The sequence below is a fragment of the Dendrobates tinctorius genome, unplaced genomic scaffold, assembly GCF_039654945.1.
Source record: "Dendrobates tinctorius isolate UK_male_01 unplaced genomic scaffold, ASM3965494v1 ptg000376l, whole genome shotgun sequence".
NCBI classification, from domain to species: Eukaryota; Metazoa; Chordata; class Amphibia; order Anura; family Dendrobatidae; genus Dendrobates; species Dendrobates tinctorius.
Window position 1 is genome coordinate 517,501 of NW_027362042.1, and position 27,927 is coordinate 545,427.

General features: G+C 43.5%; 1 protein-coding gene across 2 annotated transcripts in view; it reads left to right on the top strand.

Moving 5' to 3' along the window:
- The window catches only part of TBC1D1 (TBC1 domain family member 1), a 181,380-nt gene that overhangs the window by 37,960 nt on the left and 115,493 nt on the right, over nucleotides 1–27,927 (top strand). For both annotated transcript variants that reach the window (XM_073563010.1, XM_073563011.1), the window contains exons 2-3: nucleotides 21,940–22,473; nucleotides 22,939–23,028. In XM_073563010.1, coding sequence (XP_073419111.1) covers nucleotides 21,940–22,473; nucleotides 22,939–23,028 — 624 coding nt within the window. The remainder of the gene's footprint in view (nucleotides 1–21,939; nucleotides 22,474–22,938; nucleotides 23,029–27,927) is intronic.

The window sequence follows — 27,927 nt, forward strand, 5'->3', positions numbered from 1 at the left end:
ATACACACACACACACACTGGGGAAAAAAAGTATTTAGTCAGTCAGCAATAGTGCAAGTTCCACCACTTAAAAAGATGAGAGGCGTCTGTAATTTACATCATAGGTAGACCTCAACTATGGGAGACAAACTGAGAAAAAAAAATCCAGAAAATCACATTGTCTGTTTTTTTTTCATTTTATTTGCATATTATGGTGGAAAATAAGTATTTGGTCAGAAACAAAATTTCATCTCAATACTTTGTGATATATCCTTTGTTGGCAATGACAGAGGTCAAACGTTTTCTGTAAGTCTTCACAAGGTTGCCACACACTGTTGTTGGTATGTTGGCCCATTCCTCCATGCAGATCTCCTCTAGAGCAGTGATGTTTTTGGCTTTTCGCTTGGCAACACGGACTTTCAACTCCCTCCAAAGGTTTTCTATAGGGTTGAGATCTGGAGACTGGCTAGGCCACTCCAGGACCTTGAAATGCTTCTTACGAAGCCACTCCTTCGTTGCCCTGGCGGTGTGCTTTGGATCATTGTCATGTTGAAAGACCCAGCCACGTTTCATCTTCAATGCCCTTGCTGATGGAAGGAGGTTTGCACTCAAAATCTCACGATACATGGCCCCATTCATTCTTTCATGTACCCGGATCAGTCGTCCTGGCCCCTTTGCAGAGAAACAGCCCCAAAGCATGATGTTTCCACCACCATGCTTTACAGTAGGTATGGTGTTTGATGGATGCAACTCAGTATTCTTTTTCCTCCAAACACGACAAGTTGTGTTTCTACCAAACAGTTCCAGTTTGGTTTCATCAGACCATAGGACATTCTCCCAAAACTCCTCTGGATCATCCAAATGCTCTCTAGCAAACTTCAGACGGGCCCGGACCTGTACAGGCTTAAGCAGTGGGACACGTCTGGCACTGCAGGATCTGAGTCCATGGTGGCGTAGTGTGTTACTTATGGTAGGCCTTGTTACATTGGTCCCAGCTCTCTGCAGTTCATTCACTAGGTCCCCCGCGTGGTTCTGGGATTTTTGCTCACCGTTCTTGTGATCATTCTGACCCCACGGGGTGGGATTTTGCGTGGAGCACCAGATCGAGGGAGATTATCAGTGGTCTTGTATGTCTTCCATTTTCTAATTATTGCTCCCACAGTTGATTTCTTCACTCCAAGCTGGTTGGCTATTGCAGATTCAGTCTTCCCAGCCTGGTGCAGGGCTACAATTTTGTTTCTGGTGTCCTTTGACAGCTCTTTGGTCTTCACCATAGTGGAGTTTGGAGTCAGACTGTTTGAGGGTGTGCACAGGTGTCTTTTTATACTGATAACAAGTTTAAGCAGGTGCCATTACTACAGGTAATGAGTGGAGGAAAGAGGAGACTCTTAAAGAAGAAGTTACAGGTCTGTGAGAGCCAGAAATCTTGATTGCTTGTTTCTGACCAAATACTTATTTTCCACCATAATATGCAAATAAAATGAAAAAAAACCCAGACAATGTGATTTTCTGGATTTTTTTTTTCTCAGTTTGTCTCCCATAGTTGAGGTCTACCTATGATGTAAATTACAGACGCCTCTCATCTTTTTAAGTGGTGGAACTTGCACTATTGCTGACTGACTAAATACTTTTTTGCCCCACTGTATGTGTGTGTGTGTGTGTGTATATAATATATATATATATATATATATATATATATATATATATACACGTCATTGATATACACTCACTGGCCACTTTATTAGGTACACCATGCTAGTAAGGGGTTGGACCCCTTTTGCCTTCAGAACTGCCTCAATTCTTCGTGGCAGAGATTCAACAAGGTGCTGGAAGCATTCCTCAGAGATTTTGTACCATATTGACATGATGGCATCACACAGTTGGCGCAGATTTGTCGGCTGCACATCCCTGATGCGAATCTCCCGTTCCACCACATCCCAAAGATGCTCTATTGGATTGAGATCTGGTGACTGAGGAGGCCATTTGAGTACAGTAAACTCATTGTCATGTTCAAGAAACCAATCTGAGATGATTCGAGCTTTATGACATGGCGCATTATCCTGCTGAAAGTAGCCATCAGATGTTGGGTACATTGTGGTCATAAAGGGATGGACATGGTCAGCAACAATACTCAGGTAGGCTGTGGCGTTGCAACGATGCTCAATTGGTACCAAGGGGCCCAAAGAGTGCCCAGAAAAAATTCCCCACACCATGACACCACCACCACCAGCCTGAACCGTTGATACAAGGCAGGATGGATCCATGCTTTCATGTTGTTTACGCCAAATTCTGACCCTACCATCCGAATGTCGCAGCAGAAATCGAGACTCATCAGACCAGGCAACGTTTTTCCAATCTTCTACTGTCCAATTTCGATGAACTTGTGCAAATTGTAGCCTTAGTTTCCTGTTCTTAGCTGAGAGGAGTGGTACCCAGTGTGGTCTTCTGCTGCTGTAGCCCATCTGCCTCAAAGTTCGACGCACTGTGCGTTCAGAGATGCTCTTCTGCCTACCTTGGTTGTAACGGGTGGCAATTTGAGTCACTGTTGCCTTTCTATCAGCTCGAACCAGTCTGCCCATTCTCCTCTGACCTCTGGCATCAACATGGCATTTCCGGCCACAGAACTGCCGCTCACTGGATTTTTTTTTCTTTTTCGGACCATTCTCTGTAAACCCTAGAGATGGTTGTGCGTGAAAATCCCAGTAGATCAGCAGTTTCTGAAATTCTCAGACCAGCCCTTCTGGCACCAACAATCATGCCACGTTCAAAGGCACTCAAATCACCTTTCTTCCCCATACTGATGCTCGGTTTGAACTGCAGGAGATTGTCTTGACCATGTCTACATGCCTAAATGCACTGAGTTGCCGCCATGTGATTGGCTGATTAGAAATTAAGACTTAACACACAGTTGGACAGGTGTACCTAATAAAGTGGCCAGTGAGTGTATGTATGTGTGTGTGTATAATATATATATATATATATATATATATATATATATATATATATATATATATATATATATATATATATATATATATATATATATATATAATATTTTTATATTTCAGAGAGTTCTTCATAGCAGAATAGCCGCTAATTCAATTGCCGGCTTCTATCAAATCCTTCCCCAACCCGACATGAAATGACACATGGTTTACATACAGTAAAGCATTTCATTTCGTGTTTTTAATATGTCCCTGACTAATAATTAGATGAGGGCTTGTGTGCAAAATTTGGGAGTTGTAGTTATTTTAAGGGGTTAATTCGTTCTTGAAAAATGCGTGGCCTTCCCATTGCCCTATATTGGTGGCGAGTGGGTTAATCTAACAAAGGGTTAATGTCACCATTCGATTGTAAGGTGGCATTAACACTTTGTAAGATTAACCCATTCGCCACCGCTACAGGCCAATGGGAAGCCCACGCATTTTTAAGAACGAATTAACCCCTTAAAATAACTACAACTCCCAAATTTTGCACACAAACCCTCATCTAATTATTAGTCAGGGACATGTTAAAAAACATGAAATGAAATGCTTTACTGAATGTAAACCATGTGTCATTTCATGACGGGTTGGGGACTGATTTGATAGAAGCCGGCAATTGAATTAGCGGCTATTCTGCTATGAAGAACTCTGTGATATATATATATATATATATATATATATATATATATATATATATATATATTATACACTCACTGGCCACTTTATTAGGTACACCTGTCCAACTGTGTGTTAAGACTTAATTTCTAATCAGCCAATCACATGGCGGCAACTCAGTGCATTTAGGCATGTAGACATGGTCAAGACAATCTCCTGCAGTTCAAACCGAGCATCAGTATGGGGAAGAAAGGTGATTTGAGTGCCTTTGAACGTGGCATGATTGTTGGTGCCAGAAGGGCTGGTCTGAGTATTTCAGAAACTGCTGATCTACTGGGATTTTCACGCACAACCATCTCTAGGGTTTACAGAGAATGGTCCGAAAAAGAAAAAAAATCCAGTGAGCGGCAGTTCTGTGGCCGGAAATGCCTTGTTGATGCCAGAGGTCAGAGGAGAATGGGCAGACTGGTTCGAGCTGATAGAAAGGCAACAGTGACTCAAATTGCCACCCGTTACAACCAAGGTAGGCAGAAGAGCATCTCTGAACGCACAGTGCGTCGAACTTTGAGGCAGATGGGCTACAGCAGCAGAAGACCACACTGGGTACCACTCCTCTCAGCTAAGAACAGGAAACTGAGGCTACAATTTGCACAAGCTCATCGAAATTGGACAGTAGAAGATTGGAAAAACGTAGCCTGGTCTGATGAGTCTCGATTTCTGCTGCGACATTCGGATGGTAGGGTCAGAATTTGGCGTAAACAACATGAAAGCATGGATCCATCCTGCCTTGTATCAACGGTTCAGGCTGGTGGTGGTGGTGTCATGGTGTGGGGAATTTTTTCTTGGCACTCTTTGGGCCCCTTGGTACCAATTGAGCATCGTTGCAACGCCACATCCTACCTAAGTATTGTTGCTGACCATGTCCATCCCTTTATGACCACAATGTACCCAACATCTGATGGCTACTTTCAGCAGGATAATGCGCCATGTCATAAAGCTCGAATCATCTCAGATTGGTTTCTTGAACATGACAATGAGTTCACTGTACTCAAATGGCCTCCTCAGTCACCAGATCTCAATCCAATAGAGCATCTTTGGGATGTGGTGGAACGGGAGATTCGCATCAGGAATGTGCAGCCGACAAATCTGCGCCAACTGTGTGATGCCATCATGTCAATATGGTCCAAAATCTCTGAGGAATGCTTCCAGCACCTTGTTGAATCTCTGCCACGAAGAATTGAGGCAGTTCTGAAGGCAAAAGGGGGTCCAACCCGTTACTAGCATGGTGTACCTAATAAAGTGGCCAGTGAGTGTGTGTATATATATATATATATATATATATATATATATATATATATATATATATATATATATATATATATATATATATATATATATATGTCTCAATGACGTGTGTTGTGAGTTCATTTTCCCCTTCACTACTGAAGCCCGAGGAACTCCCTCTTCTGGTGAAGAAAGGTAGTGAGCCTGATTGTCAAACACCTGGGGCTGATGATGATGACTGGCTGAGTGGAGTTAATGACTGGATATAAGGCTGCCGACGCCCTTCTGGCCTGCGGGTGATTTCTCTGTGGACTTCTAGGAAACCAGTCTGATTCCTGCTCATCTGCTTTGCCTTTTTGCATTAGTGTTTTGTTTTCCTTGCTTTTCTGGATTCTGCCATTCCCTGCTGGGGTTAGCAGAATCTCCTTTTGCCTGTTGCTCTGTCTTCAGAATATTCCTGAGTACTGACATAGCTTTTTTGAAGCCTAGCGTCTTCAGGGCCTTTTTTACTGTCAGTTTGTTGGCTCTTATTTTCATAGGGTTTTTCACGGATTGCAGACAGCAGCCTTCCTGTCCTTTCCTATCTAAGCTAGCGTGGGCCCCATCTTTGCTCAGTCTATCTTTCTGTCTGTGTTTTGTTCTTTCTTCTTGCTTCACCGTCATTATATGTGGGGGGCTGCCTTTTGCTTTGGGGTCTGCTCTGGGGCAGTTTAGATTTCCCTTTCTGTCTTTAGGCTATGTAGTCCTCTGGCTGTGATCGAGGGGCCTAGGGCATCGTAGGAACCCCCCACGGCTACTGCTAGTTGTGTTGATAGGTTCAGGGGTCTGCAATCCGATAGCTGCCAACTTCTCTGGTTTTCTGGACTTAGCTAGCATTTCTATTTTTGCCTCCTACGGTGACTCAATCATAACAGACGTGTGTGTATGTGTGTGTGTATATATATATGTGTGTGTATGTGTGTGTGTGTGTGTGTGTGTGTGTGTATATGTGTATATATATATATATATATATATATATATATATATATATATATATATTTTTTTTTTTTTTTTATGTATTCTGTGTCTATATCTATTCTTTCGTTTCTTTATTAAACCTGTCAGTGTGAGTTTACTGTATAGCGCACTGAATTGCCGGCTTTTCTATAAGACACCGGGTGCGTATTTCTCGCAAGTCACATGTGTGGTCCGTGTGTAATGCGTATTTTTTGCGCACCCATAGACTTGCATTGGCGTATTACGGGCGTAGTACGCTGACAATCGCAGCATGCTGCGATTGGCACGGACCGTAGAATACGGCCGAGAAACATACAGCTGTTAGGAGCTGCCCCATAGAGAATCATTGGTCCGTGTGTAATGCGTGCTTTTAACGCCTCTCACTCGTCCGTATTCCTCTCTAGTGTGACCCTGACCTTAATGCATTTCCAGCTCTTAGTTGTGCTGGGGGAAAAAAGCCTAGAGAGTGCGTGTCCATACGGTATTGGCCTGATAGAGAAAGGTCGGCAGAAACTGGGGAAGCGTTATCAAATAAAAGTACCAGTGACTGTGGATACCTTGTAAAGCCACCTGGATTTTTTGATTTTTATTTTACTCATCTATAAAGTGCTATAATGGTGCTATATAAGCCTTATCAGCACTGTCCCCATTGGGACTCACAATCCAGATTTCGTATCAGTATGTCTTTGTAGTGTAGAAGGAAACCAGAGAACCCGGAGGAAATGTACACAAACACGGGGAGAACATACAGACTCCTTGCAGATGTTGTGCTTGGAGGGAGTTGAACCCAGGACCCCAGCACTGGAAGGCGGCAGTGCTAACCACTGGGCAACTAGATTTGCAGACTTTGCTGCAGTCCAACATTAGGTGTGTTTCTTTCCCTTGACAATGGGAAGATCCAAAACAAAACTTTCCTCACTCACAAAGTTTAAAAATTCCGCTCCGCCTCCTCCAATTCAATTTTCATGCAGGAAAACGATCCTGCAGGCGGATAAGATTGTGCAAAGCTCATATAGTTTCTTGCTTTCTATTATATTGCACTACGAATCTTCTGTCTGAAAATATGAAAGTATGTTGAAATCCGACATGCCCAATCCAAGTGTGGTTTTTTTTTTTTTTTTTTTTCCCCCTTTATTGCCATAGCAGAAATAATTGTCTGTTTCCACACACATTAGCTCATCAGCCAAATCAACAGTAACTGCCAGGTTAGGTCTAAGGGCTCCATCACACACCGCAATCTCGCTAGTGAGATCGCTGCAGAGTCACACGTATTGTGTGTGTGACACTTATCAGCGACCGGCCCTCCTGCCGGGTATCGCTGATCGTGCTCTAATTTCCTGGACATTTTTTTGATCGTTGGTCTCCTGCTGGCCAGCACGCATCGCTGCTTGTGGCAGGCGGGAGACCAGCGATCATCGAGCTGGAGTTGGTAACCAAGGTAAACATTGGGTTTCTAAGCGTGGTGCTTAGAAACCCGATGTTTACCTTGGTTACCAGCTCCCTGCACCAGCGCGCTGGTATCTTAACGTACACAGCGGGTAACTAAGCTATGTGCGTCGCTTGTTACCCGCATGTCGCTGGTGCTGATCGCTGCTGAGATCTGCCTGTTTGGCAGCTCACCAGTGATCATGTAGCGACACACCAGCGATCCTGACAAGGTCATATCGTTGTTGGGATCGCTGGTGAGTCGCTATGTGTGACGGGGCCCTAAGGCCGGGGTCAGACTTGTGAGTACAATGCGAGAAACTCTCATCAATACCTGACACTCTGGACCGGAATGTGCGGCTGCATAGAAATACATGCAGCCGCATACCCCGGTCCAAGTGCCGGCAGCCGGGTATTGAGCGAGAGACTCGCATCACACTCACAAGTCTGACCCCGGTCTAATGTGCATCTCCAGCTTTACTGCTCATTCTAATGAAGGCTGTGAAGTAGGTGATGGTAAGCCCATCAAAGACCCCTATACATATTTGATTAAATCTGATGAGAATTCACAATTTCAACCAAACTTCTGTTTGATGGATAACGACTTGAGAATGAGCGATTGCTTTGGCCGACTGATCATACAGTCCTCATGAGACATGAAAGTTGGGTGAAACCTTTTTTTTGTTCATCCATGTAGTTGCAGTAAATATTACAGAGGGATCATTTGTTTGCCCGGTGTTACTGTTCAGCCTGGCCATATCTCTTCAGTATGGGCTAAAATGGGTATGGCTTTGTTGGCCTTGTGATTCCTCAACTAGCAACATACTTTTAATATGTGAGGATATTGGGGTGTTTAACTGTATACTGTACATATGCTTGGGTTGTCCAAAGGATAGGCCATGAATATAAATCGGTGGGGGTGCGACTAGGTGTTCCCAGTGCCAGCATCCGCCTGATGTAGCGAGCTGTGCTGCTACGTAGACTTGGTAGTGGCCACAACCGAGTACTGCGGATCCTATTCACGTAAATAGGGGGCGGATGTGCCGTACCTGGCTGCGGTCACTAAGCGGCTGATGAAGCGTTGCAGTGCCCCCGCCACGATCAGATACTGATGATGGACCATTAATATAAGTCCCAGACAACCCCTTTTAGGCCCGCCATATAGACTAATGTAGTCCGAACCCACCATTCTCAACAGATTCGGCGGACACGCAAATGTGTATGGGAGCCCAAGACTATAATTGTCGGGGGAAGTATTGATCTGGTGTGTCCGACTTCAGACTGATTATTATATGGTCTGGGGAAAAGTCACCAGCAGACATGTCTGGCAATGGTGCTCTCGAAGCACTGTGTCGATAGGTGGCCGTCAGCTGAACGATGCTGTATCATGGGTATGGGGAGGGAGTCCACCGGACACTATACATGAGCAGGGCCGGGCTGATGTTTGGTCACAGGCTGATGGAGCACCTTTGTGTAATCCCAGGCCGCTGTGTAAACAGCCATCTATTGAACGCTGGTTAGCGCAGGGATCAGGGCTGCGTGTTTCCAGAGTGACTCATCCCCCAGGAGTACGCGTCCTCACACCTGGGGAATCGCACCTCACCGCTGCTGATAAATATTTAGTGAATGTCGCGGCTTATCCTACGTTGTTATACAGCTGCTCTTCAGCTATCTAAATATTGTCTTTTGAGGGCCTCCATGTAATGAGCAGAAGTGGTCGCCTTGTCTCACAGCAACCAGTTGGAATTTATTTTTTTGTTTTCAGCACAATGGACCAAATTTATGAAAAGTGTCACTTTTCAGCACACAGTCTAAAAAAGCATGTGCCGAGAATCCGCTGCAAATACTCGAGTGGCAGGAAAAACGCAGCGTAAAATACGTTTGTTTTTTTAAAAAATTTTTAAACACCGTTTAGTTGTTTCCACCATTTTTCTAGCGAGCTAACTTGGTGCTAAAAATGTGAGGAAGTCATAGAACCATGAGAAGGTGACCTCGTCTAATGTGTCCTCAGACCTATGTATGTGCAGTGAGGATTTAGAAGACTTTGTATACCCTGTGAATTCTGTCTGGAGATACATATGTTGGTGCTTCTGTGACCACATGTCTGGTCTCCCATGTAACCTCTCAGGTTTTATGGGGTGACGTACAATAATTGCCATCAGATCGTACACCTCTGAGATAGGGGCTGTCTCGCGTATGTCTTCAGGAGCCCAAACTGCGCTCTCTCCAATGCTGCAGAACCAGAGGGGCACAGGGGCCGCTCTCATCTGCCGATCTGGCCAGACTCGGGGAGGTGCTCACAAGCGTGTGGATTGCCTAGGGAACCAGCCAATGCTGAGGTGACAGGTAACCTAGGCAACGAGCTGTACACTATGAAATTAATAATGCCTTGTTCTTTTAAACCAAAGGGATTTTTTAAATAAGAGGTGAGTTGCAAAATTTCCAAACCTTGCAATTTTGACTATTAACAAACCTTAAGCCACCTCTTTATCAAGTGTTACTGTAGCCCACCAGAATCTTTCAGATTACTGGTTATGGAGTGAAAAACGTAATCATGGGTTTTTTTTACATGCATTTTTTTTGGCTCCTCGTATAAACCTGCACAGTTCAACAGCGTCTATAGCAGCACTGAGGTCTTTAGGGTTCATGAAATCAAATCCACGTTCCTTTTCTTGCACAGAAAAACTGCGCAGTCCAAGCAATCAGAAAAAAAGTAGTTTTTCACCAAGTGTGAACGTGGCCCTAGGCTGTTGCTGTGTAATTTCCTGTAATCTGATTTTCTAGTTAGCAGTAATCGTTCCGGAAACCTCCCATAGCCTGGCGTCTTGTAGGAGTCCCGGATCCGTCCTGTACAGTGAGTGTCAGCTTCCCCCTCTCACACAGGGGTCCTCTCCCTGCATTATCGCTCCAGTGTGTACCCTCTTATCGCTGTACATGCTGCTGTTCCTATCTCTCCTCTGTACAGCAGACCTACAAGATGCTGATTAGGGCATAAACCGTGCAGAAAAACAAAACTTAACCCTTTTTTTTTACTATTTGAAGGTTTTAGAAAGCTGCATACGGTATATCAGTTCTCATATTTACTGTATATAATTTTCGTGATTTATTTCAGTATTCAGATTTGATCAGTATCCCGCTGTGTTGGCTCCAACATGGAGGCCTGGCATGTTAGTAGTTGGTAATCCGGGCCAGTGGGGCCCCATGCAGGCTGCACACATGGTAAGGCTATGTTCACACAACCCATCCATGCAAAAAACTGGCGTAATCTGTATACCTTGGTCCGAATGCCCTTGGTAAAACCACCCGTGAAAACAAATCGCAGCGTACATTGGTCTGTTCCTTATTTTGGATGATACAATTCAAGTCTATGGGTGCTCAACAAAAATCTGTTCCCATACAGGTCAACTGTGTAACATCTGTATCCTTTTTTTTTTTTTTTTTTAAATTTTTTTTTTTTTTTTTTAATTTTCATTATTACAAACTGCGAAATCTGTTATTTTTGGAAGAAAATTAAGATTTCTCTTATACTTGTGTGTGAACTTGGCCTAAGACTGCGTTCACACATCCAGAGTGGAACTGGATGATTTTTACTCTTATTTTATTTTTTTTTCCCTCCACAACTGAGTACTTCCAGCCGATACAGAAAACGGCTGATTGGCGAGGGTGCTGGGTGTTGTACCCCGACCGATCAGACATTGATGACCCATCCTAAGGATACATCATCAATGGGAATAGTAGTGGACAACCTCTTTAATGCTGCTTTTTACCTATTCTCTCATAGAGCGCCAAGTTTGTGCAAGTCCACAAGCCCCAATCCCAAATACCCAGAACACCTTCCCCTCATGGGATGACACACACCGGAATTTGGATTGAATAGGCCACGATGTTTGCAGTTACCCAATAAATATCTATCAGTCAAACTTTAATCAATAAATTGTTAAAATAACCAAACCATGAAAAATCACCCTGTCCACCCTTTACAAACATCGCGATAAAAAATTAAGGGAGGGAGGGCACTTATCTCCCTCCTCTTTCTTCAGACTGGCAGACATGACCTTTACCACCTGGTATTTATCAGCATGACTTCTTCCCACTGAGTTTCTCTGTCCAATCAGAAACATCTGTAAGAAGGAAACATCTGCTCTGCTGCCAAAGGTTAAAATTAGTACATCCTCATGATTATGCACGGCTGACTCCGCTGAGCCACCCATGAAATAGGGTTCCAAAATCTGCCCAGGTACTAGCACAACTATGTAAAGTAAGAATACCTCATATTTAATTTTTAAACCCGTAGCCATGAATAAAACCGAAATAATAGAAGAAAAGAGAATAGTGTGAATAAAGACACCGTAAATTTGTAAGGTGCCCAAGCGAGGTAGTCGTGGGCGAGCGTCTGTTCCCATTAGCATTGGTACCCTACAGACGACACGTGTCCCTGTCCCGGTGTGCTGCTGTGTGGAGTGCCTGCAGGCCTCCGTTGGTTCTCCAGACTTTCCTCTTCTGGAATTTCGGCAGTAATGACTCCAGGGGACGTGGATTCCATAAAAACAATCAAACTTTTACTGGACAAATGTCAGTCTTTACATACAGGATAAGGCCGAACGGGTTGTCTTCTTTCCCACAGGTACCGGACACCACTTCAGCCCTGGTTTTCGGTATGAGTAGAGTATCCCTCTTGCTATCTTCTCTATACTGCTAGTGGTGGAGAAGAATTCCTAGTGTTAATTGGATTGCAATACCTTCCGCCAGGGCTGTGGAGTCAGAGTTGGACTCGGTGTCATGGAAATTGAGGAGTCTGAGGTCTGGCTTACCGCCTCCACAGACCTGCCTTCCGCCCCATGTAGTCGGAATCCATCTTTCCCTGTAGTTTTGCAGGCTGAGTGCACCCAAGGCCCCCAATGTACATCTCGAGGTTCCCCCAGGCCAGTAGACGGAATCACACGGAAGGGTATTTTGGACACTCCACTGCCCTGAGTATTGGGTCCACGTTGTGCCTAGCAGCCCAATGCTGGAGACTGCTGTTGACAATGCTTTTGTCCATCGACTGACTAACATTTCTTGGGACCCCGCCATTACAGTGTGCATTACTATTCTTTCCTCCTTGCTTTACATTGCAGCATTACCCACACGCTATTGACTGAAGAGTGAATAAAATAAACTATTATTTTCTTAAAAGATCCATATGTTGATGTCCTGCATGTATGCTGAACAGTCAGCCTGTCTACTATACGGCTGTTTTTATAGTTTTGGGACAATGACATAGGTGAATCTACTGTTGCTTCTCTGATAAGAGGAAGGAGGCTCGTGGACACCGTTTAATTTCCTTTTATACACAGCTTTATAAGTTTCCACCATGATATGCTTCCACTATATTCTTTGCTGGTCTTGAAATAATTTTTCTCGGATGAGATAAAATAGCTTGTCCTCCTCCTCTGACCTCAGCTTGGCTCTCATCTCCTGAGGTGACGTGCACCATCTCTTCTTCCATGACTCATACATCACTTTTATGTGATATTGTTCTTGCGTGACTGAGCACATCCACGTAGTAGCATATTGGCTGTGTCCATTAGTAGCAGTAACTCTTAATTATTACTATTCTGATTCCATTGGTCATTCTGTATAACCTTGTAGAGAGCTGCCTCATCTGCCCGTGTGCCACCACTGCTGGGCTATGTTGTGCACTGTTCTTATGGTTTATTACTAGTGCAGTAGATATGCCGGACTGCGTAACCCTAACAACTGATATTTTTCTGACTCCATATTGTGCTCAGAACAGTTGTCGCTTTTCTACCCCTCACACTTGTCTTTGCCTACTGGCCACTAGGTGGAGCCACTTTGGATAGAGAAAGCACCTGTAACACTTGTGTCCCATACTGGATAGTCTGCATATGTTCAAGGCTATATCGTCGCTTGGCTTGGTGACTAAAATCAAGAGTGGTCTCTCCTTATCCATGGCTTTGGGATGGACGTTGGGTAAAGGATGGTACATTATAACAAAGGGAGAGGGAGTTTGGGCAGGTTGACTCGACTACCTGTAGGTGATCTAGGACTTCTTAATGGAAGTGCTGAGGGTGAAAGTGATCCAAGGGTGCCTGAAGTCACCGCTCTAGTTGACTTATTTACTGTGTGATGGTCATTGTGTTCATTGTACTTGGTTGTCGAAACCATTTTTTCTTCCAGGAGGTGTGCGTCTATGAATTCTCTGTTGAAGGTTGTGGGGGTGTATGTGGCCATCGGGGCCTGAACATCTATTCCCCCTCGATCCAGACTTTGACAGTGGCACCTGGTGTTCACTACCCCAGCAGCCTATGTGAAGGCCAATGCTCTCCCTAAAAGTCATCAGTAAGTGGCCACTGATCCTTGACCCTCTCTGTGACCTTCTGTCTCTCAAGGTTTAGATGTATGTTGGAGGTCCTTCTTGTATACAAGATGGCTCACTTGTGCAGTGTTTGGTGTAGTGTGTGCAGATGCTGCTCCTTTTTAGAAAGGCCCTTGTATAAGAATTGGTGAAAAGTCCTAGGGGTGAGACCCTGAGCAATTAAGTGATCACCTCTCCGGTGGGTAGAGATGCCACCTTTATGTTGGGATACCCATTTTTAATGAATGCATTCCTACTACCTCGTCTGCTGACAACCTCTCTAGCCATTGTTGGTGTTGTCATTGGTGTTTGTTACCCTTACAGAAACATCAGTTCATGCAGAAAGTGAGGAGCCCTGAGACCAACATGACCACGTCATTATGACATCACTTGGCTGTTCTTAGTAAAGCCATAATATTAACTCTGCTTCTTTATAACCTGACCATCCATCGAAGTTCAGATTTATTGTGGGAAGTAGCTGCACTAGTTTATTTTGGCAGAATTATAGGGGGGTTTCTTTTACTTCTCTCTCGCATAACATTTCCCTTTGTGCATCGTAGGACAGATAAGTTAGTGGACATCACCTTTATCCTGCCTGTACTGATTCTATCTATCTATCTATCATTTTTTGGGGCAGTATATTATGGTTTTTTTTTTTTTGTTTTTTTTTTTGCCCTTCCTCATTCTCACGTCCTCTACCAGAGGCCTGGGAATTTGATGGTTCTGTGCAGGATCTTAGTAGTTTCCAGCATTGCGCTTTTCTGGATAGAGAGCTCAGATGTTGCTCCTGGGATCTGTTGTAGCCATTCTTCCAGCTTAGGGGTCACTGCTCCATGTGCTCCTATCACCACTGGAATCACTGTGGTCTTCACCTTCCACATCTTCTCCAGGTCTTCTTTGAGGCCCTGATATTTCTCCAGCTTCTCATATTCCTTCTTTCTGATGTTGCTGTCACTTGGCACTGCCACATCGATTATCATGGTTGTCTTCTGATCCTTGTCTACTATCACAATGTCTGGTTGGTAAGGCCTATTTCACACTTCTGTTTTTGACCATCAGTCAAAATCCGCCGTTTTTAAAAAAAACAAAAACAAAACTTATCCGCCATTTTTTTGGCGGATCTGTTTTTTCCCCATTGAGTTGCATTACCGGCGGATCTTGACGGATGGCCATCCGTTGGATCCGTTTTTTTGCGGATCCGCCAAATTTTTTGCGTCCGCCGACATGCCTGGACGGACCATGCAACGTTTTGTTTGCTGCAGGATCCACATTTTACAGTGCGCATGCCCGGAGGAAGGAAGTCAGGCGGAAATTTAACCCTGAAATCTTTTCTGGCGGACGGAAAAAATTCTCTCCTCTCCCTGGGCTGCGGTTCCTTTAAAATTCTTCATTCAACGGATCCGTCAAAAAACGGTCCGGTGGCATCCGTTCACATCAGTTAGTAACGGATCCGCTTTCCGCCATTTTGGCGGATTTTAACTGACACAAAAAACTGAAGTGTGAAACAGGCCTTAGCCAACACCTGCTTATCTGTCTGGATCTTGAAGTCCTACAGGATTTTAGCTCTTTCATTCTCCTTTTTCTGGGGTCTCCCCACCTGGACTTAGGGGGACTTAGTCCATATACTGTGCAGAGTTTCCTGTATACAATTCCCGCTACTTGGTTGTGGCGTTCGGTATATGCTGTTCCTACTTGCATTTTGCATCCTGGCACTGTGTAGAACTGTTTCTGAGGTTTCTTTGCATAGTCTGCACCTTGAATCTTGTCTTGTGTGGTTGATTCCTGCTTCTATAGATTTTGTATTTAGTGCTTGTGTGAGGGTTGGCCAGGACTATATAGTTGTGGCCAGGGCTGTGGAGTCGGAGTCGTGGAGGTGGAGTCGGAGTCGGAGTTGGAGTCGGTATAAAATGGACCGACTCCGACTCCTAAAATATATAATAAATTGGGTACAGTAGTTCAATGCAGGATGTGCTGAATATTTTTTCATAGGAGTTTGGGAAAGTTATGAAATGTCCTATAAATGGCTGTTATATTCCTGATCTAAGGCTACATTCACACACAGCATTTTTCCTGTGTTTTTTGAGGATACGTTTTTCAGCTGCAAAAGCAGATCAGCTTTTTAAAAAACTGCATCACCTGAAAGGTTTTTGAGCTCATAGATAATGTTTTCAATAGCAAAAGCAGATTAGAAATCTGCTCTATCTATATATCCATTTATCCATATCTGTGTATCCATATCGTATCTGTACCAAAAAGAATGAAAACCGGGTAGTACACCAATATATATTCTGTTCTATCTAAATATCTTGATTATTGGATCATAAAAATGATTAAATGTCTGAGGTTCACATTGTACTACAATACATTTTTCACTTAAATATAAGCAATATGTGTGGGAGTCGGAGTCGGAGTCGGAGTTGGAGTCGGAGTCGGTGTAAGGGAAATTGAGGAGTCGGAGTCGGAGTCGCAGGTTTGGCTTACCGACTCCACAGCCCTGGTTGTGGCCAGAGACACTAAAGCATCAGTGTCCAGGCCTTCCCTCACAAAAAAATACATTCCACTGTTCGGCGTACCTGTGTCTCCAGGTTCGGGTCCCCCTGGGCACTTCCCAAGCGGCGATGGCCCCTTTCCGAGGCGACTCCCAGTAACTGAGGCACAGGCCATGGTAACTTGAATTGTTTACTGACCACTTCACACAATATATCCACAGTTGGCACATCATTGATAACACATCCATCTTTACTTGCTTTCTCAGCTCTCCCTACTTTGCTGAGTCTTCTCTATGGCACATACCCGGACTGGACCGTCTTAGACTGCTTCCCACCTTCTTCCTGGCGTAACCTTGCCATGATGACATTTTCTTCTGCATGTTTCGCCCCAGACTTGAAATCATCCGCCACCTGGTTTAGTTGCCTCTGGAAAAGCTTCCGACCCGTCTGTACAACTCCTGTGAAGTTATAGCATCCTTATGTTCCTCACTCCGTCCGACTCCTGCCCTAAGAGCGTCCGCTCAGGCTACGAGTCACCATATCTCTTCTGCTTTGGCCCACTGATGTCCAATAGCCGTGGATAACTGGGACTGTTGCTACTTACCGTTGCGTGGCTGCCGAGCAGTCCTGGGCCTATAGCCCATGTGGACACTTCGGGCACCCTAGCCCTGTCTGAACTAACTTCCTTCTAACCTAGCCTTACCTCCCGGCAGCACCTCCTACACTTAACCCTATCTTGCTAAGAACTCTATGTATTAAAGTGCCCCCCTCTAATGTCCAAAAGGTGCACTACACTTTCCCTATCTAAAACATAGCATTATACAATGAAACACAACATATTTACAGCAAATGGTAACACACATAACTGTGGCAATACCATTGATTCTGGGTGGTAATACATGACATGTAACAGTACCACCGAATTATTATAAAAACATTAAGAACACTAAAGGAGGCAGAGCAAGGAAATGGTATCATTCCACCACCTTACACTTGCTCTTGTGCTGCTATGATTAGTACATCTGTGCTGTCTCGGAGTCCAGCCTTCTCCAGCCATTGGTAGGATTTCTCCATGTCAGCCACCTCCATTATCGGTCTGTGGTACATCCCATGCAGCGGCTTGTCTTGCCATGGCGCTTCATGTTCCTGTGCTTCCTTCCAGATCTGTTGTTGCTGCCTTAGGGTACTTTCACACATCAGTTTTCTGCCATCAGTCACAATCCGTTGGATAGCGGATCCGGCGCATCATTTTTTTTCCATCCGTTTTTTCGACGGATCGTTTTTTTTAAAATCCGGCAAGTCAGTGCGCTGTACAGTAAAAATCACACTGACATGTTTGAATCAAAAGAATAGATATATACATAGAATACGTCACCCGTATTGCCAAGGTCTTCATCAGATGTTCGAGGAACCAGGACAATCTGATAAATGGGCTACTGGAACAAACCAAGGCAAGAGAACCTGGATCTGATGGAATGCTACTATAGCAGAGGATATATGAAGTGTATGAGGAAACTCTGGATGATACGAGACCTGCATGTCCACTTACTGAGAAACAGCTAGTCACCCACAAGCCACTTCTTCCGGCCCTTTTGTTGTCCCATTAAGCAGGCATAGCCTTAGGCTTGGATGTGGCCCACAGGCCTTAGTTGGCCCTGGTCTGTATTATACATACCGGTATACCTCAAATGTATGAGGTACCTCCTTCATACACTGTAAGCTGTAAAATCAAAGAGTAATTTTGTGAATCTTCATAGAATTTATTTTTCTCTGTAGTCATCAGAGCTGACATCCCTCAGCATTCCTTGCTACAGACTTTGTGAAATGTGGCTCTTCATCAGCATTGTGCAGGATACCAGCTCGGCCATTAGTGAACTGAGAACAAGCTTGTTGACTGTTTCCAATAAACCCTATCTAAGGGCAGTTTCACACGTCAGTGTCTCCGATACATGTAGTGACAGTTTTCTCTTCGAATGAATGTGTCTATGCAGATGTCAGCGTGTTTTCACAGACCGTGTGTCCATGTGCAAAACACGCTGACATGTCCGTTTTTGTGCAACAGCACGGATCACACGGACCCATACAAGTCAATGGGTCCGTGTAAACACGTACCACACACGGATGCTGTCTGTGTGCGATCCATGTGCATTTTTAAAAGTCAAAGGGTTAACATTGAAAATAATTTTTCAAAAACACGGACAGCATACGGATAGCACACGGATGGCATACATATGCACACGGACACAGCTCCGGTACCGGTTTTTCCAGTACCGGAATTATCTGGACGTGTGAAACTGGCCTAAACGTGTTCTCTACTAATGACTGGTGCTGATGATTTACCGTGCAAATACCAGATTTATACCAAGGTGTTTCCATATACCGGAGAATGAGTTTTGGGCTGAGGGGATATTTGCATTATAAGACCACATACAAGGCTTTGAAGGTTCGTTATTTTGTAAGTAAACCGCTGCAAAATGGGGGAAAAAAAATTTGACAAAGAATCCTTTCACAGGCTTGGCACGTGAGGGACCTGCTCGCTCAGGGAGCTTTACATTGTTGAGTAGCGGACATCGGGAACCGGTCGCTTTCTAATCTCTAGTTTAACATTCCAAACAAAGTGTAAGAACGCGCAGCTCCCGGGGCTGTGAAACTGGGTCACAAACCATTACCTGAACGTGTAATCATCTGCTCAGAGCGGCTCTATCACTCCTGTGTGTATGAGCTCCCCGAGGACCGGGGCCTCCAGGTTGCATAGGCAATGATTGCATATTTGGACTTTTTTTTTCTCTCCTTTTATTACAATTCAAAAACTTAAGCCCCTGTTAGACATAACTATGTCCCAGCGATCCCACCAACGATCCGACATGATGGGATCGCTGGGACATCGTTAGGCTGATGGCTGGTGAGCTGTCACAAGACAGCCCCTCCAGTGATCAGGACCAGCGACGCTGGACTGTAATGTAAACATTGGGTATCTAAGAGCCGCGCGACTCCTCGATACCCGATGTTTACATTAGAGTCCAGCATCGCTGGTCTCTCACTGCCACACGCAGCGATGCGGGAGACCAGCGATCGAAAAATGGCCCAGGCCGATCGAGCACGATCAGCGATAACCGGCAGGGGGGCCGTTCGCTGATCCCCCGTCACACACAGCGATCTCGCTGACTAGATCGCTGTGGCGTCACAAAATCAGCAAGATCGCTGTGTGTGACGGGGCCTTTGCTCTTGTAGAGGACAGACAATCCCTTCTGGTGACCAAAAGCACCTTGTCCATTTTTGTTCTTGAAACATCAAATGAAATAAAAAAAACAAAAAACTTTTGCCTAATAAATGTTGCTTAAAGGGAACCTGTCACCATGTTAGGCCGATATAAGATCCAGCCACCACCTTTCAGGGCTTAGCTACAGCATTCTATAATGTGACACCCATCGGACCCGACCGCCCCGCAGCTGAGTATAATAACTTATTTTTCCTCTCTGTCGGATCGGGGGTTTATCTATAGCATTATAGAATGCGGTGTATAAGCCCTGCAAGGTGATGGCCGTATCTTATATCGGCCAAAACTGACAGGTTCCCTTGATATCTGCTGGGACCAGAAGCACGGATGTCCCGGTCGTTGAAATGGGAATGGGCACATCTAGTAATGGTCTAGTAACCTGATCGTTGCAGCTAATCACAGGCCTCAGTGGGCAGATGCATGCGAAAAAGGGATGTGGGTCAGAGCGGCTAATTATTCCTCATTCTATTATTTCATAACCATCCCTTTTATCCGTTCCCTCTTTTTCCCAACTCTCTTTTTCATTTTTAATAATACATATTTGTGAATTGCAAAAATCCCAAATTAATTAAGACAAAGAGAAATTAAGGCTGAGTTCGCATTTTGTGTGATAGGAGCCAGAAAAGTAAACGGAGTGCTGCACCTATGGCGCCCGATGAGACCTAAAGTTGGGGTCTATTTAGTCCTGTGGGGGTATTATCATTGTGATAGGAAGAATAGCGCGGTATACTGTGCTGTTCAGGGACGGACGCCGGCAAAAAATGGGGTTCCTGTGCGAGAACAGTATAAGGATCATCTACAGACAATAATATGTCCATGACGGAAGCTGCTTGATGATTTGGGGTTGGTAATGGCCCCTTTACCGCTTGGGGTCCATGTGTGGTTGCACCAATGATACGTCTGCCCTTAATGATGGTCTTCTCATCAGTTATGGCAAAATCCATGATTGAGATTATATGAACTCGATAGTGTTCATGTACACCTCCGTAATGTACAGTGACATGTAAAACTTTGGCCACCCCAGGTCAAAATGACTGTTATTGTGAACAGTTAAGCAAGCTGCAGATGAAATTATATCTAAAAGGCCTGAAGTTACAGATTACACATCTTTCTTTTTAATGTGTGTGTTTTTTTTTTTTTTTTTGTTGTCTAAAATGCATTTTAAAAATTACAAAAGGGAAAATGGGCCGATGCAAAAGTTTGGGCATCCTGCATGGTTAGTGCTTAGTAGCACCTCCTTTTGAAAGAATCACAGCTTGTAAACACTTTTTTGTAGCCAGACATGACACTTTCCTTTCTTGTTTGAGGGATTTTCATCCATTCTTCTTCGGAGAATTCTTCCACTTCTGTGATTGTCTTGCGTACACTACTATTTTGAGGTCTAGCCACAGATTTCCAGTGATCTTCAGATCCGGAGACTCTGAGGGCCATTGCCCCAAAAGGCACATGCTGAAGGCTTTACCGTCTATTGTGGATTTTGATGTGTGTTTAGGATCATTATCCATTTGTAGATGCCATCCTCTTTTCAACTTCAGCTTTTTTACAGATGATCTGTTTGCATCACAAATTTGTTGTAATTTCTTTGAAACCATTCTTTCCCCTAATCTGTGAAATGTTCCCCTTGCATTGGTTGCAACACAACCTCAAAGCATGATTGATGCACCCCTGTGCTGAATGGTTGCTGAGATGTTCGTTTCCTGAAATTCTGTGCCCTTTTTTCTCCACACTGACCACAGTAATGAAAAGGTATGAGTTCAATTTTAACCTCATTGGTCCACGGGACTTAATAAAAAAAAATGCATCAGGCTTGTTTAGGTGTTGTTTTGCATACTTCTGACACTGAATTTTATGGTGAGGATGCAGGAGAGGTTTTCTTCTGATGACTCTTCTATGAAGGACAAGTTTTTGCAGGTGTCTCTGGAGATGTGGTACATTGTTGTATTGTTCAGAGTCTGTTTTCTGAATGTCTTTGCTGTCAATCAGGGCTTCTGATTTGCTTTTCTAGCAATTCTAGAGCAGCTCACTGAAATCTTTGTTTGCTCTTCCAGACCTGATCTTGACTCCACTGTTCCTGTTAACTGCAATGTCTTAATTACATTTCGAAGTGAGGAAAGGGCTACTTAAAAACTCTTGGCTATCTCTTTTTGTAACCTTCTCCTGCTTAGTGGGGAGCCTCCACTATTTTCAGTGCTGGGCAGCTGCTTAGAGGAAGCCATAGATGCTGTTTTTTGGCACAAGGTTAGGGGGGGGGCTGGGTTTTTATAAAGCTGGGGAATTTGCATCACTTGGCCTTTCTTAATGATGATGGTAAACAAGCTATAACCCTAACAGGCTAAGGTCTGAAACCTTGGTCCAAGATATCTGCGCACACTCATCTTCAAGGGTGCCCAAACATTTGCATCGACCCGTTTTTAAGTTTTTGTTGTACCGTGGTTAGGATTTGGTTAGGTGGATTTTGCCCTTGTTGTTTTTGTGAAAAAATGTGTACATTTATCTTTATGTAATTCATAGAGCCCACATCTTGTATTTTAGGTGCCTGAGATAATTGGCTCTATCAGACAAGCTGGAAAACTAGCACGGCAAGAAGAAATCCATTCTCATTTATGTGATGGGGACGACTCCTTCTCGAAAAAGTTTGAGGTCTTGTTCTGTGGCCGAGTTATTGTGGCTCACAAGAAGGCACCGCCCGCCCTGATTGATGAATGTATTGACAAGTTCAACCATGTCAGCTGTAGCAAACAGAAACTCGACGATCATCCTCCTCCTCCTTCTCATCCTCAACAGTCAGACGCCAACGCCAGTACCGGAATCAGTTTTGGAGACAAATTACGTTCTGTTTTCCAGTCGACCTTTACTGAGGATGATAAAAATAAACCTATACGTAAATCTTACTCTCAGCCTGGATTAAGGACTAACTCTTTTATAAGAGAATGGGAAGATGGTCGGCACAGCCTTCCAGGATCTTTTGAGGAATGTGACCATTCTGTGGACTTCCAAAGCTCTGGTGAAGTTCGGAACTTTGTGCAGCCAACCGACATGGCGGAAAATCAGACTATGCTGTTCACGGTATGAATAAATTGCTCCAAAATAATTGCACTGGTTAGGTGGTTAGAATTCACCAGAAAGTCAATAAACAGAAGTTTTTGATAGAGCTCTACAGGAAAAAAAAAAAAAAAAAAGCAGTATCATGTTCTTGCCTGTAGCGTGTATGCCCCCAGGGCCTAGAACTTCAAAAATTATCTAGTTACCACCTAAATTCTGCACCATTCCAGTACCATACTTTTGATGCTAAAAGACGTGACCTACAAACACACTTGGCCATGTAGCAGGTACTGGCCAGAGGGGTGGCATGCCGTAGATATTGATGGCAGGGTTATTTTATCTAAAAGTCCCCCCTTGGGGACTGGACATGATCGATCAGTAAAGGAAACTGAAACCTATGTTGTTGGCGATGGTTCGTTATCCATTTTATGGACTCTTCCATTCTATTATGTTGGTTTAAGTTTTTAATTTTCTATTTTTTGTTTCCAGATTGGTCAGTCGGAGATTTACCTCATCAGCCCTGACACAAAGAAAATTGTTATAGAAAAGGGCTTTAAAGAAATCTCCTTTTGTTCTCAGGTGAGTCCTTCAGTCCTGATAGTATGTTACAAAGGACTGTGGATGGTAGAGAAATTCTCAAAAATCCTGAAAATCCTACTTTTATTTCCCGTCACTATTGGATTGGTGATGGGATGCCAGTTCTTTTATATAGTGGAGTGATCTCCCTGATGCTGTTAGCACACCCTGGCACTTTGACGGCTCACTACGCAGCTCATCTGTGCCAAGCCGGCTGGAGTAGGACGTGTGGTAAAGGGCACGCCAACTCTCAGACCCTTGTTATTCATTAAGAAACCTGCACCTGTTGAGTCGGGAGCATGTTACGCCAACATTTCATCTCCAGTCTTGATGATTTGGGGGCTGTATCTTCTATGTTTCTTTAAACATACCCCAATATTAAAATAGGTAAAAAATTAAGTATTTGAATGAGGATTTTTTTTTTTTTTTTTTTTTTTTGTGTTTAAAGCCATATCTGACCTGTACCACTGCATTTTTTTTCAGTTTTCTGAGTGACTGCAGGCAAAAAAAATGCAGAATGACCGCAGCATGCGGACACCGCCTAAGGATGCTGTTCCTAATAATCAGCCAATGTATATACAGTACAGACAAGTTTGGACACACCTTCTCATTCAAAGAGTTTTCTTTATTTTCATGACTATGAAAATTGTAGATTCATTCTGAAGGCATCAAAACTATGAATTAACACATGTGGAATTATATAATTAACAAAAAAGTCTGAAACAACTGAAAATATGTCTTATATTCAAGGTTCTTGAAAGTAGCCACCTTTTTATTTGATTACTGGGCAGTGGATAGCACTGCAGCCTTGCAGTGCTGGAGTCCTGGGTTCGAATCCCACCAAGGACAACATCTGCAAGGAGTTTGCGTGGGTTTCCTCCGGGTACTCCGGTTTCCTCCCACATTCCAAAGACGTACTGATAGGGAATTTAGATTGTGGGACAGTGATGATAATGTGTGCAAACTGTAAAGCGCTGCGGAATATGTTAGCGCTGTATAAAAATAAATATTACTGCTTTGCACACTCTCGGCATTCTCTTGATGAGCTTCAAGAGGTAGTCACAGGAAATGGTTTTCACTTCACAGCAGGGCTGTGGAGTCGGTAAGCCACAGTTGCGACTCCGGCTCCGACTCCGACTCCTTCATAAATGGCCAATTCATAACAACAAATTTACTGTTGTAAAATATTAAACATCGTGCTTATTCAGTTTCTCACCATCATATAAGTAATCAGACCACTTAGAGCAAAAACTACATTTATTAGAATACAATTAGAATATAGCAAATAACTTTTATAAACTTTTCTAAACTGTAAGTAAATATGCAATAAACACTTTTATGCAGTTAATAAGAAGAAATCTATAAATTTGTCGTCAGAAAAAGTATTGCCTCTGTCAGATCCTCCTTCATGGATGCCCTCAAATCTGATCTAATTATTTTGAGAGCAGAGAACAACCTCTCTACACTAACTTGTGTTGGTGGCAAAGCAGTAACCACTCGGGCAACATCTCTGACAATGTCAGGATACAGAGGAATCGCTTGTTGCACTGTTATTTTTGATGAACGGTCAAATTTCTCAATTTCTTTTAGTGCACATGAAAAATTCTGCTGAAATGTACTGGCTGTGTTCCTTGATGGGGATGACTCTTCTATGCGGGAACGCTTTGCACGGTCCTTGTGATCCAAATATTTTTCGAAATTAAATTCTTCATCAGTTGATGATGAGGGTGAAGATGTGGCAGGCAGGACGACCAAATTCTTCTTGTTCCTCCTGACTGTTCTGCAACCCTTTCATCCTTACTGCTATTTCAAACAGAGCTTCTTTTCCTTTACTTAGCTGTTGATCATCTAGAAGAATCCGATGCATTGGGTCTACATAAACAGCTGCCAAAAGAATGTTATTTTGTAATAGTAGCTCCTCTCTCCGTTTCATTGATGTAGCAATGCCACTTGCAATTAACCCTCCTCTTTGGGACAGGCGAAACATCAGGTTCTTCCACTCCTTTAAGAAACTACCTGGAGTTAAGTCCTCTGCTTGTAATTTTTTAGTCACTGTAAATGGGTGCTCTAGCAATTTTTCCAGCTCAGTCACCTGATTCCACTGACTTTCATTTAGCATCAGTTGAGGGTTAGCCATGTCTACAAGAAAGGTTTTCAGTTCAACCAAGCGCTGAATCATTAAGTAAGTACTGCCCCATCGTGTGGCTTGATCAATAATTGCCCCTTTTCCAGCACGTCTCTTCAAAATTGAGTCAACTTTAGGGGTTCTGGCAACAGTAGCCAATTTTCTCACCTTGCCAATCAGTGCAGCAGCATGTCCTTCTTGCAGACTGTCTCTTATAGCCAGCTGTAGCGTATGCACAACACAGCGCATGTGATGAATGAAAGAACATATTGACATAGTTTCAACAAGATCATCTAAACTATCATGTTGCTGTTCATCTGAAGCAACTTCAGTTTGCTCCTCAGTTACAATACTGTGTTCCTCTATTTCAAACATTTCTGTGTCTGTGGACCCAGAATGTTCTTCTAGCTGCTGGTCACCATCATTACTCTCATTCATTAGCTTAATAGTACTTATCATATTTGAAGCATTGTCAGTTACGACAGAAAGAACTTGCTCTTTTTTAAGTTCACAGTCTTGCAGAACCTTTTCCACCAAGACCTGGAGAAACTCACTGGTGTGATGAGCTTTGGTGTCTTTTACTGCCAATGTCTTGGTAACTATTTCATTTTTGTCACAAACAAATCGGACATTGATGGCAAAATAGTTCTCTGTGACGTGTGCAGGCATCCATTTTAAGAAACAGAAAGAGTCCCTTGAGAGTTTTTTTTAAGTTCTTCCTTTTGTTTAAAAGCCTCTTCGATTACTAATTTTCTAATACTCTCTCTCTCCAGAGAAACACCAAGCTTGCGGGCCATTTCCCCATTCAGACACATAAAAGCTGGTCGTGAAAATAATGAAATAGGCACACTATCCTTTACAACAAGCTCTATGATCTGTTTTTTAAATGTATCTACTGTCATTGTCACAGTAATTTTGTCACTGACAAAATATCTTGCAACTGATGGCTGCAAAGTTCTCTGTTCCTTTGTTTGGCTGGAAGAGCTGGGCACTGGTTCATTGGTTTGGATGCAGTCTTTCTCATCCACTGCTTTCAGTACTTCTGGATGAAAGCGCTGTAAATGTCTCTTTAGATTAGAAGCTCTGGTAGGAGCATTTTTATCTTTGCCTGAATATGCACTCATCTTGGCTTCACAGCATTTGTTTTCGTCTGGATCATTTGTCATACACTGACAGACATAATGTTTTCTATCTTGAGTGATGGTGAAATGTTCAAATACAGCTGATTTAATGTGATGCTTCTTTGACATTCTCAGGTTTTTAATTCTGCATTCACAATCCAAATGACAATTGTTTTTCCTAAAAACAATTGTACAAAATTATTGCCAGGTCGTACAACTGATATAGTGGTCAGTAATACTGTTATTCCTCATGTACTCACAGTTAACTGATGCAAAGTTTGTTGAAAGGATAATACTTCTTACAGTCTTCCTCTTCTGAGTAGCAGGCAGCTGTGAGATGCTTGGAAGACGCACACCTAGTATGATCTAGTCTAGAGGAGGAGCTTTACTACTAAGAATTTGCAACACATTTTCACTTTCAGTTTCATACATTGTAAGTAGGGGGGTTGGGGCAGCATGAGGTTAACCAAGTATAAGATTAGATAAGGGCAGTGGAGAACAGTGACACACAAGAAGTAAGAAATGTCTCTATCTCCAGCAGAACTGCTTATCACTGTTGTTCATAGTTTGATAGAACATATATATTTGAGTAACATTTATAAAATTCATATGAAAGTTCAATTATGAAATATTAATACATTTTTTTTTAACGCTGGAGTCTGTACATTTCTACCGACTCCAACCAAAACTAACTCCGACTCCACAGCCCTGCTTCACAGGTGTGCCCTGTCAGGTTTAATAAGTGGGATTTCTTGCCTTATAAATGGGGTTGGGACCATCAGTTGTGTTGTGCAGAAGTCTGGTGGATACACAGCTGATAGTCCTACTGAATAGACTGTTAGCTGCTTTTTTTCTTGCCATAATACAAATTCTAAGTAAAGAAAAACGAGTGGCCATCATTACTTTAGGAAATGAAAGTCAGTCCGAAAAATTGGGAAACTTTGAAAGTGTCCCCAAGTGCAGTGGCAAAAACCATCAAGGCCTTCATGGTAAAACAGCTGCTAGGAAACCATTGCTAAGGACAGGCAGCAGAAGAGACTTGTTTGGGCTAAAGAACACAAGGAATGGACATTAGACCAGTGGAAATCTGTGCTTTGGTCTGATGCGTCCAAATTTGAGATCTTTGGTTCCAACCACCGTGTCTTTGTGCGATGCAGAAAAGGTGAACGGATGGACTCTGCATGCCTGGTTCCCACCATGAAGCATGGGAGGAGGAGGTGTGATGGTGTGGGGGTGCTTTGCTGGTGACATTGTTGGGGATTTATTCAAAATTGAAGGTATACTGAACCAGCATGGCTACCACAGCATCTTGCAGCGGCATGCTATTCCATCCGGTTTGCGTTTAGTTGGACCATCATTTATTTTTCAACCGGACAATGACCCCAAACACACCTCCAGGCTGTGTAAGGGCTATTTGACCAAGAAGTAGAGTGATGGGGTACTACGCCAGGTGACCTGGCCTCCAGAGTCACCAGACCTGAACCCAATCGAGATGGTTTGGGGTGAGCTGGACCGCAGAGTGAAGGCAAAAGGGCCAACAAGTGCTAAGCATCTCTGGGAACTCCTTCAAGACTGTTGGAAGACCATTTCCGGTGACTACCTCTTGAAGCTCCTCAAGAGAATGCCAAGAGTGTGCAAAGCAATAATCAAAGCAAA